Source organism: Macaca fascicularis, chromosome 1, assembly GCF_037993035.2.
Source record: "Macaca fascicularis isolate 582-1 chromosome 1, T2T-MFA8v1.1".
NCBI classification, from domain to species: Eukaryota; Metazoa; Chordata; class Mammalia; order Primates; family Cercopithecidae; genus Macaca; species Macaca fascicularis.
The window spans coordinates 61683334-61704946 of NC_088375.1; the positions used below are offsets into that span (position 1 = coordinate 61683334).

The 21613-nt window shown below is 43.5% G+C and overlaps 1 protein-coding gene and 1 pseudogene across 6 annotated transcripts; one reads left to right on the forward strand and one right to left on the reverse strand.

The window, feature by feature from the left end:
• The first annotated feature begins 6391 nt into the window (after nt 1–6391).
• On the forward strand, nt 6392–14567 carry SNRPE (small nuclear ribonucleoprotein polypeptide E). Of its 6 annotated transcripts, none has more exons than XM_065540148.2 (5): nt 6392–6551; nt 6975–7015; nt 8492–8554; nt 9862–9940; nt 14361–14567. In XM_065540148.2, the coding sequence occupies exons 1-5, from the start codon at nt 6449–6451 to the stop codon at nt 14414–14416; spliced, it is 342 nt and encodes a 113-aa protein (XP_065396220.1). In that variant the 5' UTR covers nt 6392–6448; the 3' UTR covers nt 14417–14567. The 6 variants fall into 6 exon arrangements, with proteins under 6 accessions (XP_065396220.1, XP_065396218.1, XP_005540571.1 ...); XM_065540146.2 differs by having other exon boundaries at nt 6392–6532; XM_005540514.4 differs by having other exon boundaries at nt 6392–6502; nt 6989–7015.
• Nucleotides 14568–16129: 1562 nt separating this feature from the next.
• LOC141409750 (keratin, type II cytoskeletal 8 pseudogene) lies at nt 16130–18781 on the reverse strand (annotated as a pseudogene).
• Between the last annotated feature and the right edge of the window lie 2832 nt (nt 18782–21613).

Genomic DNA, 21613 nt, shown 5'->3' on the forward strand with positions numbered 1-21613 from the left:
TGAGTACTTACTGTGTATCATTAATTCACATACTCATTTTGACACTAAATTCTACAGGACATTAAAGATGACTATTCCCCCACTGTAGTTTCAGGGTCAGTGTGTTTATATATTATGTGCCATTGGGTTTGATTAGTAGATCTTTTCAAGAGTGTTTTTAAAATCTTGATTTTATGAAGCTGCTCAATAAATCTTTGAAAGTTCCTACAACCCAGACATTTAACTGCATTAATAATTAAGACTCCAAACTGCAATTTATTTTGAATTTGCAAAATGATGTTAGTTAAGGGGCATGAGCACAATTAAAATCCTTGACCATTCTCTTAACACTGTACAATAAAGTGAGCAAAAAATAAGTGATGACCCTAAATAAGAACAGCAATCTAGAATTTAATTTTACATTAAAAAAAGTAATTTTGGCTGGGCGTGGTGGCTCATGCCTGTAATCTCAGCACTTTGGGAGGCCAAGGTGGGTGGATCACCTGAGGTCAGAAGTTTGAGACCAGCCTGGCCAACATGGCAAAACCCCATCTTTACTAAAAATACAAAAAAAAAATAGCCAGATGGGGTGGCACACACCTGTAATCCTAGCTACTTGGGAGACTGATGCAGGAGAATTGTGTGAACCTGGAAGGCGGAAGTGAACCAAGATGCCAAGATCAATCACACCACTGCACTCCAGCCTGAGCAACAGGGCAAGACTCCATCCCCCCCCCCAAAAAAAAAGAAAAGTAATTTTTGATTTATATTTACTGAGAGGGTCTGTTACTACGGTTATTTATATTTGGTTGGATTTAACTGCTAAAAATGTTGCAGAGTCTGAATCTATGGCATGGCAGAGAATAGTTAATCACAGCCATTCAGCAAGTTGTGAAGCTTCTGATTGGGATGAAAGAAACTTCAAGCTGAGAGGAAGAATGTTCTGAAATATTTGGGAGATTTGGCAGACTCCTTTCTCAGGGGTATGTTTATTTGGGTCAGTGGTTCTCAAGCCCACTTTGCAGATACCTTAAGGGTAGTTGTAATAACAAAAGGAAACAAATGTTTCGTCTTACTTTCCGTTATCTGTATCTCAGGTATTCTTCCAGAGATACTTTAGCCACGTGTAAGGCAATACACTTACATACAGTGTCACGCGTAAAACACATGACATTTTGAACCGTGCCTTTTTTATTAAAATTTCAAATGTATTTAGAATTAAAGTATAATAAACTCCACATAGTCACCCAGTTTCAACAATTACAGATTCATGGCCAATCCTCTTTCTTCTTTACCATACTAACTATCCATCACCCCCTATTCTGACCTACTTAGCTGGGCTGAGGGTGAGGCAAGCAAGGTACTTAGGCACAATTTAAGGAGGCACTCACTTTTCAAAGCTTGTATTTGTACATGTGATTGTGATTCCTACAATTATGCTAAATCCTTAGGCTTGCCTTATCTGAGATCTGGTCCTGCTGGCTCCCCTGAGTTATTTTGAAGTAAATCTCAAGCACATTATACCTTCCTTTTTTTTCATCATGTATATTGGATATCATTTCATATCGTGGCACAGAGAACTTTAATCTTAATAACAGTTGCATAGAATTACACCCTATGAAGATGCAGTAATTTATAGTAGTCCCTATTGATAGACATTTAGGTTGCTTCCCATCTGGGTATTTTAAACAATGTTGTGATGATTACATTATACCACACATGTAAGTTTGTATGGAGGATAAGTACCTAGAAATAGAGCTTAATAATTTACAGTAGCACTATTTTTTCATCATTGCCAAACTAATAAGGGAAATAGCACTTCAGTGTAGTTTGGTTTGCTTTTCTCTTTCTTTTATGACAGACATTCTGACTGTAACCTTTCTCTTATGAGTGAAGCTGGGCATCTTTTCATGTTTAAAGAACTTTCCTATTTCCTTTGCTACAAACTGATTGCTCACATCCATTGCCAATTTTAATTTTGGGGTTTTGTTTTTTGTTTTTTGTTTTTTGTTTTTGAGATGGAGTCTCACTCTGTCACCCGGGCTGGAGTGCAGTGGTGCGATCTCCACTCACTGCAACCTCCGCCTCCTGGGTTCAAGCAATTCTCCTGCCTCAGCCTCCTGAGTAGCTGGGATTACAGGTGCCCGCCACTATGCCCAGTTAATTTTTGTATTTTTAGTAGAGATGGGGTTTCGCCATGTTGGCCAGGCTGGTCTTGAACTCCTGACCTCAGGTAATCCGCTGGTGTCAGCCTCCCAAAGTGCTGGGATTACAAGAGTGAGCTACAGTGCCCGGCCCAGGCGTGGCTTTTAAAAGTGCTGGTAGAGCGGCCGGGTGCGGTAGTTCACACCTGTAATCCCAGCACTTTGGGAGGCCAAGGCGGGTGGATCAAGAGGTCAGGCGATCAAGACCATCCTGGCCAACATGGTGAAACCCCGTCTCTACTAAAAATACAAAAATCAGCTAGACGTGGTGGTGCGTACCTGTAATCCCAACTACGGGAGGCTGAGACAGGAGAATCGCTTGAAGCCAGGAATCGGAGGTTGCAGCGAGCCAAGATTGCACCACTGCACTCCACCCTGGCGACAGAGTGAGACTCCATCTCAAAAAAAAAAAGAAAAAAAAGTGCTGGTAGCTTCGGCCTTGGTTTGCTAGACCCCTAATCCCCCATATAAGAAAGCATACTACCCTTCTAGAGAAACCATGTGGTGAGAGCTGAGACTACATAGAGATAGGGACCCAGCTAAGGCCAGTTTTCCAAAGATACACACCAAAGCCACAGATGTGTCTTGTGGAGCAGAAGAATCACCCAGCTGAGAACCTGCCCAAATTCCTGACCAATGAAGTCATGAATTATAACAAAATGGTGGTTGTTTTAAGCTACTAAGTTTTGGAATATTTCTTACACATCATTAAAGAACCAGAATAGCATTCTTTTTCAGGAACTCTACATATTAGTAAAATTAGTCATTTTTCAGATGTAATGCAAACATATTTTTCCCAGATGTTTTGGCTTTGTTTTCACTTTTTAGTCACGCAAAATTTTATTTTTATGTACTTGCATTTATCATTCCTTTTTTCCCCAAAAATCAGCTAGAGCATACAATTGAGGAAAAGATACAATTTTTAAGAACAAGAGAGATGAAATATCTAAGGTTGAACTTAAGAAATCACAAGGTCTATATGAAGAAAACCAAAAACTTTTGAAAGATTCAAAGGAAAGTTTGAACAAATAAGAAGACATCATCTACTTGGATTTAAAAAAGTAATCCTGGCCGGGTTCAGCTAACACGTGTAATCCTAGCACTTTGGGAGGCCGAGGCAAGATCACTTGAGGCCGGGAGTTCAAGACCAGCCTGGCCAACATGGCAGAACCCCGTCTCTACTAAAAATACAAAAAATTAGCCAGGTGTGGTGGTGCATACCTGTGGTCCGAGCTATTCCAGAGACTGAGGTGGGAGGATCGCTTGAGCCCTGGTGGGGAAGTTGCAGTGAGCCGAGATTGCACCACTGCATGTCAGCCTGTGCCACATCAGAAGATCCTGTCTAAAAAAAAAGGGGGGGAGGGTAGTGGGGAAAAATAAACATGCTGTCTTGAAGTCAGACAACGTGACACTCTATTGGGTTTGGATGGGGGAATATTTTTTAAAGACTGGGTCTCACTATGTTGCCCAGGCTGGACTGTAGTGGCTATTTATAGGTGCCATTACAGCTCACTGCACTCTTGAACTCCTAGGCTCAAGCAGTCCTACTACCTCAGCCTCCCCTAGTACTTGGGAATACAGGCCATGCCACCAAACCCAGCTAGGCAATCTTTTTTTTTTTTCTTTTTGACAGGGCCTGGCTCTGTTGCTCAGGCAGGAGTGCAGTGGCATGATCTCTGCTCACTGCAACCTCTGCCTCCTGGGTTCAAGAGATTCTCCTACGTCAGCCTCCAGAGTAGCTGGGATTACAAGCACGCACCATCAGGCTTGGCTAATTTTAAAATGTTTTTGTAGAGCCAAGGTCTGATTATGTTGCTCAGGCTGGTGTTGAACTCCTGGGCTCAAACAAGCCTCCTGCCTCTGCCTCTCAAAATGCTGGGATTACAGGCATGAGCTAGCGCACCCGGCTGAAATTTTTTTTTTTTTTTGAGGTGGAGTCTCACCCTGTCACCCAGGCTGGAGTGCAGTGGCGCGATCTTGGCTCACTGCAACCTCAGCCTCCCAGATTCAAGCAATTCTCCTGCCTCAGCCTCCTGAGTAGATGGGACTACAGGTGCCTGCCACTAGGCCCGGCTAATTTTTGTATTTTTAGTAGAGATGGGGTTTCACCATATTGGCCAGACTGGTCTCGAACTCCTGACCTTGTGATCCACCCACCTCAGCCTCCCAAAGTGCTGGGATTTACAGGCATGAGCCACTGTGCCCAGCCCCGGCTGAAATTTTTTTTTTTTTTTTTTTTTTTTTGAGACGGAGTCGCCCAGGCTGGAGTGCAGTGGCTGGATCTCAGCTCACTGCAAGCTCCGCCTCCCGGGTTTACGCCATTCTCCTGCCTCAGCCTCCCTAGTAGCTGGGACCACAGGCGCCCACCACCTCGCCCAGCTAGTTTTTTGTATTTTTAGTAGAGACGGGGTTTCACCATATTAGCCAGGATGGTCTTGATCTCCTGACCTCGTGATCCGCCCGTCTCGGCCTCCCAAAGTGCTGGGATTACAGGCTTGAGCCACCGCACCCGGCCGAAATTTTTTAAAGGAAATAGTTATCCCAAGCATTTGCTAGCTTTGTGTAGTTTATTTATTCTTATTTATTTTTTTGAGACAGTCTCGCTCTGTCGCCAAGGCTGGAGTGCAGTGGCATGATCTCGGCTCACTGCAACCTCTGCCTCCCGGCGATTTGCAGACAGCGATTCTCCTGTCTCAGTCTCCCACAGTAGCTGGGATTACAGGCGTGTGCTACCATGCATGGCTAATTTTTGTATTTTTAGTAGAGACAAGGTTTCACCATGTTGCCCAGGCTGGTCTTGAACTCCCGACCTCAGATGACCCACCTGCCTCGGCCTCCCAAAATGCTGGGATTACATGCATGAGCCTGGCCGCTTTGTGTAGTTTAAAAATCACTTTCAATTCAAACCCTTTCTGAGGTTGTCATTACTATTATCCCCACTAAACAGAAGCCCTCAGAAAAGCTAATTTTGATTCTGCCATTTGCCCTAATCCGTGTTCCCTTAAGGCAAGTCCTTTCAAAAGTCTAAACTTCAGTTTCCTCTTCTATAACATGTGTATGCCAATTAAATGAACTCTCTGCCAGGCCACAAGCCATGACACAATGGAAAGGTAGTTGGGCTTTGGGGTCAGGCACAACTACGAATTCCAGCTCCTCCACTTAGTAGCTGTGTTATCCAGGGAAGGACATGTTCTGACACTGGCTGACGCCTAACTGTGTGCACACATAGACAATTCTTTCATTGAATCTTCAACCCCCTGAGTAAAGTTAATCTTTAATCTCCGTTTTGAAAACTAAGCCAAGACACGGTGAGGCTGAGTAATTTATCCTTTGTCACCCAACTCTAAAAGAGCTGGATTTGCGCCCGGCATGTAGATTTCAGCGTCTTCATGGTAGATCGCCACCCTCAGTTGCCACCTGAACAGTAAACTCGCTCCACGAAGTGGCTGAGCTGAATCCGTAACTGGAGCGAACCAGCCGTCTGGCTTTGGAATGCAGACCGCCCCTGGCCGACTGCCAGAGGCGGGAGGCCTGAAGTTTGGGCTTCTTGCCGCCCTACCCTGTCCACCACAACGCTGTTATCAAGCCTAAACTTTTAGGAAAGGCACGAAATTAACTCACTTTACACACAGAGATACACAGTGGGACGATTTTGGCTTTTTAAGCTAACTCAGAAAATGGAGATACGGGCTGGGCGCAGTGTCTCACGCCTGTAATCCCAGCACTTTGGGAGGCCGAGGCGGGCGAATCTTGAGGTCAGGAAATCGAGACCATAGTGGCCAACATGGTGAAACCCCGTCTCTACCAACAATACAAAAAATTAGTAGGACGTGGTGGCACGCGCCTGTAGTCCCAGCTAACTCGGGAGGCTGAGGCAGGAGAATCGCTTGAACCCGGGAGGCGGAGGTTGCAGTGAGCTGAGATCGCGCCACTGCACTCTAGCCTGGGCGAGAGAGCGAGACTTCGCCTCAAAAAAAAAAAAAAAGAAAAGAAAAGAAATTGGAGACATGGCAACCGAAGGCACCTCCTCCCGCCTGCCTCCAGGTGGCGCTATAGGACCGGTCCACCTTCCACAGCGCAGACGCCTCAGTTTGGCCTCCCTCGGAGGCCATGCAGCGGAGAAACATGACTTCGTGGCTAGAGGGGCATTTCCTAGGAGACGCCCATGTCGCCGCGTAACCTTCACATACTTCCGCTTCCGGTTCTTTATTCCGGAAATTGCTCTCAGAGGCAGCGTGAGGTTGTGCTCTTTGTGAAATTTCACCATGGCGTACCGTGGCCAGGGCCAGAAAGTGCAGAAGGTTATGGTGCAGCCCATCGTATCCTACGCAGGATGTCAGGACTGGGAGGTTCGGGCCAGAATACGGGGTGCGAAGGCGCAGACTGAGAGCAGGCCTGGGGTAGCGGAGTACGAATCCACATCCCATGAGCCCCCGGGGCGACCAAGACTGGAAGAAAGCGCGGGTAGTTGAAGAACCGTGATGGTGGGGAGGTGGTCTTGGGTGGACCCCTGCCGTGGGGGAATGCAGGAATGGAGGCGGCGAAAGGAGGGAAGAGAACTTTAGGTGCGGAGTGAAAACGGGAGTTAAAGGTTTCGGGAAACTCCAGGGGAATGAAAGTAGAAGGGATGTTCTTTAATCTTTAGAAGACCCCTAATGAATGCCCAGCTGGGCACTTTTTGTTTGCGTAAGCACCAGACCTCGCGTTCAGTATACCAAGGTGAGACGGGAACAGGGTCGTCCTGTTGTTTCAGGAAGCAGAGCCTATGCTGCTTTTGTATTTTTTCCTTAGCCACTGTGGTGCAGAACCTCATCTTCAGATACTTACAAAATGTACGTAAGTTGCTTGTTTCGTAACTATTTTTTAAATAAGAGATGAACTGATTTAGTTTTTTGTGTTAACCTGAGTGATCGCTGTGTTCTAGAATTTAAAAATAGATGTAACTGGAGATTGAAGGGTAATCGAGGGGAAGGAGTACTGAGAAAGCACTAATGTGCTGAAGTGGTGTGTATCCATGCCACTTCCCAACATGCAAAGAATTGTATTATTACTTTGCAAGATCAAAAATACTTTTTAATTCCAAAAAGTATTATCAGCAGACTTGAGCATGGTATTTGGGCATCAGTAGTTTTGTTAGTAGTGATTATGCCTAGAACGTTGGAACCTCTCCCCTTTAAGATGAAACACATTGGAAGAAAAACCCAACCAACTTAAACCATGTCAAGAGGTGGTGTGTTTAATATCTGTTGGAAAACTTAAAGACGGAAAAAGAAAGAAGGGGTAGCTTCAGAGGAATTTGGTGGCAGCTGCTTTCCTTTGGGGGGAACTTTAGCAACTTAAATTTTATAGTGTGACAACACAACTGAAAAACATTAATTTCAGGTGATAATAATTTTTAACCACCTGAATTGAGGGCTCCTGTCCTGGTTGTTAGGTGTGTGACATGAGAAAGCTTTGTTTTGGAACTGGATTTTGCTGCAAGATATAAGCCCTTGGTCATTAGAAATTGCTGCTTTGTGCTATGCTGTCAAAAACTTTCACTCTTAAATAGATTGAAACCAGAAGCAGTAAGAAATGTTGAGTCCCAAGATCACAGGAAAATTATTAGGTTATATAGTTCCAATATAGAACTTATTAAATGAAAATTCTCTTTGAGATTATTATTACTGGTGAATAATTCTTAGATATGGGCTAATTAGTTAAAACTCTTGATTTACATTCATTACAGTTTTTTTTAGGAGCCATATTTCTCTTGTCGTTTGACCAAAATGGTTAGGTTTTGTGTACTTCAATTTTGGGAGGGGGGCGGGGGAGGGGGCAAGATCTTGCTTAATGTTGCACAGGCTAATCTTGAACACCTGGCCACAAAGCGAATTATTCTGCTTTGGCATCCCAAAGTACTGGAATTACAGGTGTGAATCGAGGCAGCTGGCCTGTTTTTCTTTTTCTTTTTTTTCTTTTCTTTTCTTTTCTTTTTTTTTTAAGACGGAGTCTCACTCTGTCGCCCAGGCTGGAGTGTAGTGGCTCGATCTCGGCCCACTGCAGTTTCCGCCTCCCGGGTTCAAGTGATTCCCCTGCTTCAGCCTCCTGATAACTGGTACTACAGGCGTGTGCTACCACGCCCAGCTAATTTTTTTTGTATTTTTAGTAGAGATGGGGCTTCACCATGTTAGCCAGGATGCTCTCTATCTCTTGACCTTGTGATCCACCTGCCTGGGCCTCCCCAAGTGCTGGGATTACAGGCATGAGTCGCTGCGCCCGGCCCTATTTTTCTTTTTTTAACGTTTCCACTTTTATGATTATTTCAGAGATCGCGGATTCAGGTGTGGCTCTATGAGCAAGTGAATATGCGGATAGAAGGCTGTATCATTGTGAGTATCCAGGCAATTTTATCTCATAGCAGTTTGGTCATAGAAAAAGATTTCTCAGAAAGTGGCTAGCCAGAACAGTGTATAAAAAGTGAAAGATCCAACCTAAGCAAAGTTTTTTGGGGGCCGCTATTTAGCCTTTTTTCATTGTTGATAGGTAAGGATTGGGTAATTTTTAATACACAGGGAAAATAAACTTTTAATTCATTTTCTTTCCTCTGTCTGTGTTGAGAAGAAAATTTGTATTTTATTTTTGAGAAAGGGCCTTGTTCTGTTGCTTAGGCTGGAGTGCAGTGGCACAGTCATGGCTCGTTGTGGCCTCAACCTCCTGGGCTCAAGCAGTCCTCCTGCCTCAGCCTTCCAAGTAGCTAGGACCAAAAGTGTGCACCATCACAGCCTGCTAAATTTTTATTTTTTATAGAGACGAGGTCTCACATTGTTGTCCAGGCTGGTCTCCTGGGCTCAGGTGATTCTCCCACCTCAGGCTCTCAAAGTCTTGGGATTACAGGCATGAGCCACGATGCCTGGCTGAAAATTAACTTTTAAAAATTATTTGAAAAAAAATATTTGAGCAACGATGTTAGTATGGAGAGAGGGGACAAAAGAAAGGAAATTAGGAAGGGTGGGGACTAATGGAATTGTTTGTTGTGGGTTAGGTGATACCTGAATAGAGCTCAGTGGGGTTAAATAGGGATAGCAGGCTACCCTAAGTAATTTTTTTTTTTAAGTTGGGATCTTGCGTTGTCACCCAGGTGCTGTCAGAGCTCACTACAATCTTGAACTCCTTGGCTCAAGTGATTCTTCCACCTCAGCCTCTAGTAGCTGGGACTATAGGCATGCACCACCATGTCCAGCTAATTTTTAAATATTTTGCTGGGCACGGTGGCTCACGTTTGTAATCCTAGCACTTTGGGAGGCCGAGCATGATGAATCACTTTAGCTCCGGAGTTCGAGACCAGCCTGGGCAACATGATGAAACCCTGTTTCTACCAGAAATACAGAAAGTAGCCAGGCACGGTGGTGCGCCCTGTAGTCCCAGTTACTTGGTGGGGCTGAGGCAGCAGAATTGCTTGAACCCAGGAGGTCGAGCTGCAGTGAGCCGAGGTCACACCACTGCATTCTAGCCTGGGAGACAAAGTGAGATCCTTTCTCAAAAAAAAGAAAAAAGACTTTGGGTGGAAGGTGGAGTGCGGGGCTTGAGATGAGTGAATCTTTGAAGTTAGTTGGATTTTGTATCTGCATAGGTATACACATTTAAAATGGGTTGGATGTGATTTTCTTTGACGATGACAGTTTGTTTATTTTTCTAGGGTTTTGATGAATATATGAACCTTGTATTAGATGATGCAGAAGAGATTCATTCTAAAACAAAGTCAAGAAAACAACTGGGTAAGGATATAAGTGGTCTTACAGAATCGTAGAAATGTTTTGTTCACTTGCAGAATTCAGTGACCTGCGACTCAGTTCATGTTTGATTTTACTTTGCATTTGAGAAGTTATTATTCAGAGTAGTAGTACACTTTTGAAATTATTCTCTACCACTCACTTCTCACCACACTCCATTTTGGCTTCTCTGCCCAGAGAGCTCTCACCAAGGGAACCAAAGACTAGTGGTGTTAAATCTAATGATCAGTACTAATCCTCATTTTAATTAAACTCTCAACAGCATTTGGCACCATTGGCCACTCCCTCCTTAAAGCGCTTTGTTCCCTTGTCTGAGTGGGGGGGAAAACCCAAGTAGATCTTTCTATTTCCTCAGTTGACAATAATTAACATAGAAGACTTCTGTGACCAGATGTGTGGGCGTATTTCCCCACACACCAAGCAAGCAGTCAGTTCGGCAGTGGACGTCAGCTTGGAGTCGTCAAGTTCAGTTCAGTTCTAACACTATCTACCTGGAGATAGTGTCAGTTCCCAGAGGTTGAGGGCTCAATCCCCAAGATTGCCTTCCCTGCCCCTCGATGCTCCACCAGATGCCGATTGTCAGCTCCAGATTGTTTTACCTGTCCTTCTTACTGACTGGCTGTAAACTGGGTCCCATAACCCCTCCTTTGGTTTAATTAATTTGCTAGAGCAGCTCACAGAACTCAGGGAAACACTTATATTTACTGGTTTATTATAAAGGATATTACAAAGAATACAGATGAAGAGATGCACAGGGCAAGGCATATAGGAAGGGATGCGAAGCTTTTGTGCCCTCTACAAGCTTACTGCTCTCTGGGAACCTCCATGTGTTGAGCTGTCAGAAACCCACTGTTTTCAGTTTTTATGTAAGCTTCATTATGTAGGCCTGACTGAATAAATTGGCTATTGGTGATCAGCTTAACCTTCTGCTCCTCTTCTCCTCCCTGGGTTGGAGGGTGGGGCTGAAAGTCTGACCTCACTAATGCCTTGGTCCTTTCAGTGAGCAGCTCCAATGCTGAAACTTTGCAGGGGCTGCTGGTGGTCAGTCAATCATTAGCATACAAAAAGGCAACACCTTAGAGATTCTGAGGATTTTAGGAGTTGTATGGGATTGAAGACCAAATAAATATTTTGCAGTATCACACCTTGGCTCTACGATATTATACTTGGGTTTTAATTTTTCATTTCTGGCTATTTTTCAGACTTGTATGTTCATTCTTTGGGACCCAGTCACTAAATGAGTTGCTCCAGGCTTGGTTCTAGGCCCTCCTGTCATTCAGTATTGTCTGCCTAGGCACTGGAGTACAGCTTCAATTACCATCTATGTATATTGACTCCCAAATTTGGGACTCCCAAGTCTGGGCCTATTCACCATTTCTACTTGAATGTTTCAAAGGCTTCTTAAAGTCAGCATATCAGAAAGCAAACTCAATTCCAACTCACACTGTTTAGAGCTATTGTATTATTATTTCCCGCCTTATTGAATGGCACCAGTTTCCAATTCAGCTTACTAATTGATTTCTCTGCAGCTACCTCCAGTTTGCTTTCCAGGCCTCAGTCATCTTTTAAAAACACCAACCTGAACATGTCATCCCTTTGCTTGAAATTCTTCAGTGACTTCCTGTTGCTCTTAGGATAAAAAAAATCTAATGATTCTGCAAATCTAATGATCTTTATGATCTAGTCTTATCTCCCTCTGCTCATCTCATATCACTGTGCCTTACTTTCTGAGCTTTAGCAACACTTGTCTTATTTCAGTTCTTTGAGTCTGTGCATTTGCCCAACCATTAATCTTTGTATATGATATTCCTTGTGTCTTGAGAGCTCAGATCAAATATCAGTTCTCTTAAGACAGTGGTCCTCAACCATTTTGGCACCAGAGACCAGTTTTGTGGAAGACAGTTTTTCTATGGACCGGAGTGTGGGGGATGGTTTTCGGATGATTCAAGCACATTACATTTATGGTGCACTTTATTTCTATTATTATTACATTGTAATATTTAATAAAATAATGATACAACTCACCATCATGTAGAATCAGTGTGAGCCCTGAGCTTATTTTCCCACAACTAGACAGTCCCATCTGGGGGTGATGGGAGACAGTGACAGATCATCAGGCATTAGGTTCTCATAAGGAGTGCGCAACCTAGATCCCTCTATGCCCTGTTCACAATAGGTTTCATGCTCCTATGAGAATCTAAGGCCTCTGCTGATCTGACAGGAGGCAGAGCCCAGGCAGGAATACTAGTGATGTGGAGTGGCTGTAAATACAGATGAAGCTCTGCCACCTTGCCCACTGCTCACTTGCTGTGTGACCTGGTTTCTAACAGGGACCAGGACTGGTACTGGTCTGTGGCCCAGGGGTTAGGAAGCCCTGTTCTAAAAAGTTCAGAGTTTAATTTGATTTTGCTGGGGATGGGGGAGGCGGGGTTATGTGCTCCCTGAGTTTGTAGTAAAACATTTATTATTGAAATTATTTTATTAATGTCTCTCCTGTTATGAGATGCTTCACCATAAGTGCATGAATCATGCCTTTTTTGATCCCTAGTGTGCTCAGTACCTAACTCAATGCCTGGCGCATAATAGAAACTAAAAAATACTTGAATAATGAATGGTATTTCTTTCTTTTGTTTTTGGAGACGGAGTCTCACTCTGTTGCCCAGGCTGGAATGTAATGACACGATCTTGGCTCACTGCAACCTCCGCCTCCTGGGTTTAAGCAATTCTGCTGCCTCAGACTCCCGAGTAGCTGGGACTACAGGCGTGCACCACCGCGCCTGGCTGATTTTTTGTGTTTTAGTAGAGATGGGGTTTCACTGTGTTGCCCAGGCTGGTCTTTAACTTCTGAGCTCAGGCAGTCCACCTGCCTTGGCCTCCCAAATGCTGGGATTACATGTGTGAGCCACTAAGCCTGGCAATGAACGGTATTTCTTAACCCAGTTAATGAATGGTCTTAGTATTCACGGTTTCAAGACTCACTGAATCATTTCTATTAACATCCCATTCACTTGAGGTTTATTTAGGCATTTTGTCTTCATTTGTTAAATGCTCACTAATACTTTTATCAGTGGTGGGTTTCAGGTGTCTCTCAGACCCTCAGGATTCTCATGAACCTATACTAGATATGTGGAAAGTAGATTCTGAGAAGCAGTGTGGTGTTTCGCTAGCTTCTTCCTGCTTACACTATTATGAAAACCTGGGTTTTTTAGATTGATTTATTTATTTTTTTGGAGACGGAGTCTTGCTTTGTCTCCCAGGCTTGAGTGCCATGGCACAATCTCGGCTCACTACAACCTCCACCTCATGGGTTCAAGTGATTCTCCTGCCTCAGCCTCCTAAGTAACTGGGATTACAGGTGTATGCCGCCACACTTGGCTGATTTTTTATATTTTAGTAGAAGACGGGGTTTCACCGTGTTGTCCAGGCTGGTCTCAAACTCCTAAGCTCAGGCATTCCGCCCACCTTGGCCTCCCAAAGTGCTGGGATTATAGGCATGAGCCACCATACCCAGCTGGATTTTTCAGATTTTAAGATGTCTTGCCAGGAAGGGCAGGCTTAGCCTCACCGAGGTCATATTATTTATAAATTATTTACCAACTGTTGAATTCTCATGGTAGTATTCATCCTGTAGAATAGAATATTATTAATACCTGCAGAAGCCTGGGAAAGTAGAACAGTTTAATTACTGTTGGAGTTGATCAACATGTCTCAAACTGTTCTGCCAGTGAACACCAGTGTTCCTGAAGATGTTTATAGATTTCTTAGAAAAGTATCATCTTAAATAACCTTAGGAAAGTTTGGGTAAAACTTAAACAGGTTTGTTTATTGTAGGGTGGAGTTTTGGTTTTTTTTTTTTTTGAGACAGAGTTTTGCTCTTGTTGCCCAGGCTGGCGTGCAATGGTGCGATCTCGGCTCACTGCAACCACCGCCTCCCAGGTTCAAGCGATTCTCCTGCCTCAGCCTCGCAAGTAGCTGGGATTACAGGCACACGGCACCACGCCCAACTAATTTTGTATTTTTAGTAGAGATAGGGTGGAGTCTTTAATATACTAACAGCTTTAAGAATGGAGTTATAATATGCTATATTTCCCAAACTTGACATACGACTCGTTTCCAAACTTTTACAAACTCAGCATTGGGAAATGTTGTATGAGGCCTATTGAGTTGACTTAGTTCATAGAAATGATGCTTGTCATGAAATACCATCTACCTTTGTTAGTTTGTAGAAAAGGTAAATGTATTCTAATGGAGCCAGAAAGCATTTCACTATATGGACACTTGAAAATGTTTACGTGTTTTTATAAGAAAGCATTTTCAAAATGTTCAAAAACTGGATACAAAATTCTGAGAGTAAAACATCTGAGTGTGTGGCTATTAATAGCCTTTTGTTGTTTTTGTGTTGCAGGTCGGATCATGCTGAAAGGAGATAATATTACTCTGCTACAAAGTGTCTCCAACTAGAAATGATCAATGAAGTGAGAAATTGTTGAGAAGAATACAGTTTGTTTTTAGATGTCCTTTGTCTAATATGAACATTTATTCATATTGTTTTGATTACCCTTGTGTTATACAAGATGGCAATAAATGCTGTGGGATTGTTTGTATTTAAAAATTTACATTGCTTCTTCCTATTCATCAGTAGAGACTTTTTACACACTAACACCGTTCGTTGTTGGTATTTACTTTAGTTTTCTGAAGGGTGGCAGTTGCCTTGAGCACTTGGTATTCGCAGAGCTTGGACCTGTAGATTTTGAGGCAGATTAGGAATTCTGCCTGACAGGTAAGCTTCCAGTATTGGGAGGTGGAGAAGGGGAGGGTTCACAAAAATAAATTGGGGTTATTGCACTAATAAATGTCTTCATCACTTCTGGTTCTGGATGCTGGAATACCAGAGTTTCTAACCTAAATAGGTTGGGTACGTTATTTAATTGGGTCAGTATTGCTCAACACTGTAACTGAGTCACTGTGAGGTCTTTGTGAATTTTATCACTAAGATCAGAATGTGAGAAGTATTTGGGTATAGGCAAAGAATGAAGTGCCTTTCAAGTACTTTAAAAATGAGTTAAGAGTTTACAGGAAAGAGACTGAGATTGGTAATCTGAAAAGGACCACAAGCACAGCTGGTAGGTAAATTGTTAGGCAGAATAATGGTATATTAGAGAAACACACCTGTCTCTTATTCTTATCTCTTAAGAATTTTGGTTCTTCCCCCAGTGATTTCTGGTTGAATTCTTATGTGGGCAGGTTTCCCTTCCCCCAATATTGCACATGGTTCTAGTTAGAATTCTGTTAGATAGATAGTGAGCATATGCTGTTAGCTAGACACAGTGTTGAATCAGTACAGTGAAACAGACTGGTAAACAGGTAGTTTTAATGCCTCATCCTAAGTACTATTTAAATTGGATCTTGAAAGGTGAATAAGGCCTGCCTTAAGTTCTGCTAAAGGCAATGCTGTTATTAAGGATGGATGAGGAAGGACCAAGAAGTCTGGCTCCTACTTTTCTACATGCCTGTGAAGGAGACTGTAGTTTCAGTTCATGAAACTGAATAAAAGAAATCCTTTCTGAGATAAAGGAGATTTGTAGGTGAATGCAGAAGTGTATGCCTGTGAAGGAGACTGTAGTTTCAGTTCATGAAACTGAATAAAAGAAATCCTTTCTGAGATAAAGGAGATTTGTAGGTGAATGCAGAAGTGTATACAGCTTTGAACCGTGCATTCCATCTATATTCCTCCTGTCTGAACTCATGCTCTTTCGATTATATTTTGAAATAAAGGGCTGCATTAGTTCTTTTAACGTTTGAGTTTGAAATTATTTAAACTGATCACAACATGCAAAGAAAACATTGGGCAGCAGAGGGAGTTACAGCCCTGAGACTGCTTCAGCCCTGCTCGTGAAAAGATTGAGTTGAAGCTTTTTCAGAGCAGAGCAAAGACCTCCCTGCAGCCTTCTTGGCACCAGAATAGCTGGGAAGAAGGATAAAAGCCCAGAGGAGTATAATCTCTAAGAAAACCTGCTGGCTGCCTTTTCCATTTCCCTGTGTGGCCTTTCTGACCTGGCTGCCCTGTGGAAGCAGAGCTGTGCCTGCTGTGGCTTATTCTGAATGGATCAAGACATGGAAGGTTCTATTTTTGACAGAGCAAATGATGATAGTGAGAATTAAGGTACAGCGAACTCTTACAATTGAGGTCTGTATTTAGAAATCCCTGCTTGCTTTCCTGCTCTACTGGAGCCTGTGGTGTTTGCTTTTTAAGTTGTACTTTTCCACCATCTCTAGATCGTTTCTTCCAACCAGAATTTACGGGAGGCGTTGCTCTCTGCCTCATTAAGGTTACTAAAACATCCTGCTGGGAAGCTGCTCTTGTTGGCAGCCCTGGGTTATGTCAACTTTTCTAGAACGGCTGTTGGTTGCTGAGGGGGTCGTGATAGACACCCCTAACCCTCATAGCATTCTTGAAGTGGGGGTAGGAGGAATAGAGAATCAGGCTCTGAAAGAAAAGTGCTGATGTGGGCCTGGTGGTCAATTAGTAGCAGGTAGGGAGAAGGAAAAGTTTGAAAATAATAGGATGTTGTGCTTTGGGGTACCAACTCTTGTCATATCACACTTGTCAACAGTTTCAGGATTAGAGAGTGTACCTCTAGTTTGGATTAAGGCATTATGGGCCGGAAAGTGTCATGGTGGGGTAAGTAAGCCTAGTAGCATCTCAGGTTAACTGGGTAACACAGGCATTTTCCTTAACTATCTACTGATGCATGCTTTTGTGAGGAAATGCTTGTTTGAACTTTATTGTTGAGACAGAGTCTTGCTCTGTTGCCCAGGCTGGAGTGCAGTGCCACAATCATAGTTGACTGTGATCTTGACCTCCTGGGCTCAAGCGATTCTCCCACTTCAGCCCCCTGAGTAGCTGGGACCACAGGCACACACCACCAAGCCTGGCAATTTTTTTTTTAAATGGCAGAGGTAGTTAAGGCTTTATTTTGGGGAAAAAAAAAATTGTTTTATAGCTGGAGTCATGGGCCAGGGGGGTACCCCAGGCAATAAACTCCATGACTGGGTTGAGGGCTAGGACTGAGCCTCACTTAGGCGAGGCTATGTTCACTCCTGTTTCCTATGCTCCCTTGCACAGTGGCCTCTTCCACTGGCTCTGGGGCATCCACAGGAAGGGATGGGCTGGGAGGGGCTGCCATGGCCATTTACTTGGACAGGACATCAGAGGACTCGGACACCAGCTTCCCATCTTGCATCTCTATTTTCTTCACAACCACAGCACTGGAGGAACCCTGGAGAAGCTGGTGCGGCTAGAGGAGCTAGAGCCCCTGCCAGAGTCAAAGCTGGAACCTAGCCATAGCTGAGGCCAGGGCTTGTGAGGCCCCATGGGCCAAGCTCAGTGTACCTGAGTAGCCACTGGTGGTCTTTATATATATACTTATGTTCTACACCCCAGACTCCAGCCTGCTCTTGTTGCCCTCCAGCAGCTTCATGTAGGTGGCAGCCTTTGTGTCCAGGGCCAGCTTGACATTCCTCAGCTCCTGGTACGCCAGCTTGGGGGGTGGTGTCTTTAAAAAAAAAAAAAAATTTAGTTTTACATATTTATTTTTTTGAGACTGGGTTATAAGACTAGTTAATTTTTGTATTTTTGGTAGAGAGGGGACTTCGCTATGTTGCCCAGGCTGGTCTGAAACTCCTGGCCTCAATCAATCTATCTGCCTTGGCCTCCCAAAGTACTGGGATTAACAGATGTGAGCCACTGCACCCAGCTGCATTGCTGTCCTTAATGGAGGCTCCCCATGATGCTTGGCATTCATGATGGCAGCCTCCAGGGAAGTCTTCTGGCCTTTGAGGCTTTCAGTCTCAGCCTGGAGCTGGCTGATATTCTGGTTCATCTCCAAGATTTTCGTCTTTGTGCGACACATCATCCTCCTGCTTCCCAGCCAGTGTCTGCAGTTCCTCGTACTTGATCTAGTATATGTTTTCAGCCTCCACCCAACTGCGGTTGGCAATCTTGTGCTGGTCCTTGACCTCGGTGATGATGCTGTCTGTGTCCATGGAGTGGCTGTTGTCCATAGACAGAACCACAGATGTGTCCAAGATCTGGGACTGCAGCTCCTGGATCTCCTCTTCATACAGCTGCCTGATGAAGTTGATCTCATCAGTCAGCCCTTCCATGCAAGACTCCAGCTCTGCATTGTTCATGTAAGCTTTATCCATAAACTTCTTGAAGACAAATTCATTGTCCATCTCTGTACACTTACTGATCTCATCCTCATGCTTATTCTTGAAGTCCTCCAGCAGCCCCTCCATGTTGCCAAGCTCTGCCTCCAGCTTCAGCTGCTCCTGGCCTAGAATGTACAGCTGCTGCTGAAGGTTGTTGATACAGCTCTCGAGCATGTTGTCCGTGTTGCTCCACGCTGTCTTCTGCTGCTGCTGCTGGAGACTACACTTGCTCTCCAGCATCTTCTTCTGCTGCTCCAGGAGCTGTATCGTGTCAGTGATGGAGGCAGACTTACTGATAAGGGTCTTGATCTGCTCTTTCTCCTGGGTACACATGGCCTGGGTGTTGGGTTACACCTCCAGCTTGAGGGGGCTCAGCAGGCTCTGGTTCACCATGATGGCTGTGATGCTCCCCATTACCACTGGCCCCACTATAGCCTCCACTCAGACCCGGGCCGGCACCCAGACCACCCCAGAAGCACTGCTGCTACCCACTCGGGAGAGCCTTGAGGAGCTAATGCGGGTACTGGGCCTACTCATGTAGAAGCAGCTGCTGAAGACCCAGGGACCAGAGACGGATACCTTGTAGGACTTCTGGGTCACCCTGGTGAACATGGTAGGGGCAAGAGTGGAGGCAGATGGTCCAAACCAGGCAGAGATTTGAGAGGGAATAGAGAAGCTACATCTAGTCTAATTTTTAATTTTTTTTTTTGCCCAGGCTAGTCTCCAACTCCTGAGGTCAAGCAATCCTGCTTCGGCCTCCCAAAGTTCTGGGATTACAGGTGTGAGCCACTGCACTCGGCAAAACTTTATTTTTAAGGTAGCTTGAGGACTTATGTCTGTTAGTACCTGGAGATTAACTTAAAAGTTATATCCAATGGAATTATTAAAAATTTAAAAATGTTAGTACATTTTTATGATCAAAATCCAAACAGTATAGAAATAGAAATAGAAAAAAAGTTGCTCCTTTTCCTACTAGTGTTCTCCTAGATGACCACTGTTAAGAGTTAGATGCTTATTCTTCTAAACTTCATGCTAATAGATATAGATTGTTTTGTTTATCATTTTGGTATTTTATTCCTTTTTAAAAAATTGTTTTTAGGTTGAGTGCAGTGGCTTACACCTGTAATCCCAGCACTTTGGGAGGCTGAGGCAGGAGGACCACATGAGCTTAGGAGTTCGAGACCAGCCTGGGCAACATGGTGAGACCTCATTTCTTTTTTCTTTTTTTTTTTTTGAGACCGAGTTTCGCTCTTGTTGCCCAGGCTGGAGTACAATGGCATGATCTCGGCTCACCACAGCCTCCGCCTCCAAGGTTGAAGCAATTCTCCTGCCTCAGCCTCCCAAGTAACTGGGATTACAGGCATGTGCCACCATGCCTGGCTAAATTTTTTTGTAATTTTAGTAGAGACGGGGTTTCTCCATGTTGGTCAGGCTGGTCTCGAACTCCTGACCTCAGGTGATCCACCACTTCAGCCTCCTAAGGTACTGGGATTACGGTTGTGAGCCACCGCGTCTGGCCTGTGAGACCCCATTTCTATAAAAAATAAATTTTAAAAAAGCCAGTTATGGCTCTGGTCCCAGCTACTTCAGAGGTTGAGACAGGAGGACTACTTGTGCCCGGGAGGTTGAGAGAGGCTACAGTGAGCTATGTTTATGTCACTGCATTCCAGCCTGGGTGACAGAGTGAGACCCTGTCTCAGAAGAATAAAAAATTGTTTTGAATTGTGGTAAAATACACATAATATATATTTACCATCTTAACCATTTTTAAGTGTGCAGTTCAGTAGTGTTAAGTATATTCACATTGTGCAGCCAATCTCCAGAACTTTTCTTCTTGCAGGACTGAAACTCTGTACCTATTAACTCTACATTTTCCCTAATGCCCTGGCAATCACCATTCTTCTTCCTTTCTGTCTCTATTATATTTTCTGTTCTAAGTACTTCATATAATAGAATCATGCAGTATTTGTCTCTTTGTGACTGGCTTATTTTATTTAGCATAATGTCCTCAAGCTTCATTCATGTTGTAGAAAATGTCAAAATTTGGAAAATGTAGAAAAAAATTTTTTCCGTCTTTTTGGGGGGACATGGGATGAAGACAGAGTCTCGCTCCATCACCCAGACTGGAGTGCAGCGATGCGATCTCGGTTCATTGCAACTTCCACCTCCCAGGTTCAAGTGATTCTTGTGCTCAGCCTCCTGTGTGCTTGGACTACAGGTGTATGCCACCACACCTGGCTTATTTTTTCGTATATTTAGTAGAGACAAGGTTTCACTGTGTTAGCCAGGCTGGTCTTGGAACTCCTGGCCTCAGGTGATCCACCCGCCTCAGCCTTCCAAGTGCTGGGATTACAGGTATGAGCCATCATGCCCAGCCTCTTTCTTTGTTAGGCTGAATAATATTCCGTTGTATCCACATTTCACATTTTATTTGTCCATTGATGGACCATCTGGGTTGCTTCCATCTCTGCCTGTGGTGAGTAATATTGCTATGACCATGGCTATACAAATGTCTCTTTGAGAACATGCTTTCAGTTCTTTTGGATATATACCTAGATGTAGAATTGCTAGATCATATGGTGATGTTGTTTTTAAATTTTTGAGGAAGCACCCTACTATTTTTCATGGCAGCTTCACCATTTCACATTTTCACTAGCAGTGGATAAGGGTTCCAGTTTCTCCATATTTTTGCCAACACTTTCCTGGTTGTTTCGATAGCCACCTTTCTAATGGGTATGAAATGGTATCACTGTGGTTTTGATTTGTATTTCCCTAACAATTATTGATCTTAAGCATCTTTTCATGTGTTTATTGGCTATTCAGATGGAGAAATGTCTATTCAAATCCCATTTTTAAACAGGTTATTTAGTTTTTTTGTTGTTGAGTTGTAGGAGTTCTTTGTATATTTGGGATAATAATCTTGTATCAGATCTGTGATGTTTTCTCCCATTCCATAGGTTGCTTCTTTTCCCTCCATTGATTGGGTCCTTTGGTGCAAAGAAGGTTTTTAATTTTGATGTTCATTTTATCTATTTTTACCTTTATTGCCTTTTTGGTGTCTTAGGTGTTTTTACTTTGGAAAGGATTTCTTTTTCTTTTTTTCTCCTTTTTACAGTTGAGTATCCCAAATCCAAAATCTGACATGCTCCAAAATCTGAAGTTTTTTGAGAGCCTACATAATGCTCCAAGGAAATGCTCATTGGAGAATTTTGGATTTTGGATTTTCAGATTTGGGACGATTAATGGGTAGGTATAATGCAAATATTTCAAAATCTGAAAAAAACCTAAAGTCTGAAACACTTCTAGTCCCAAACATTTTGGGTAAAGGATACTCAAACTGTATTTTTTATTATAAGTAGACAGTTTATAATAATACTTTTTTTTTTTTTTTTTTGAGACAGTCTCGCTCTTGCCCAGACTAGAGTGCAGTGGCATGATCTCAGC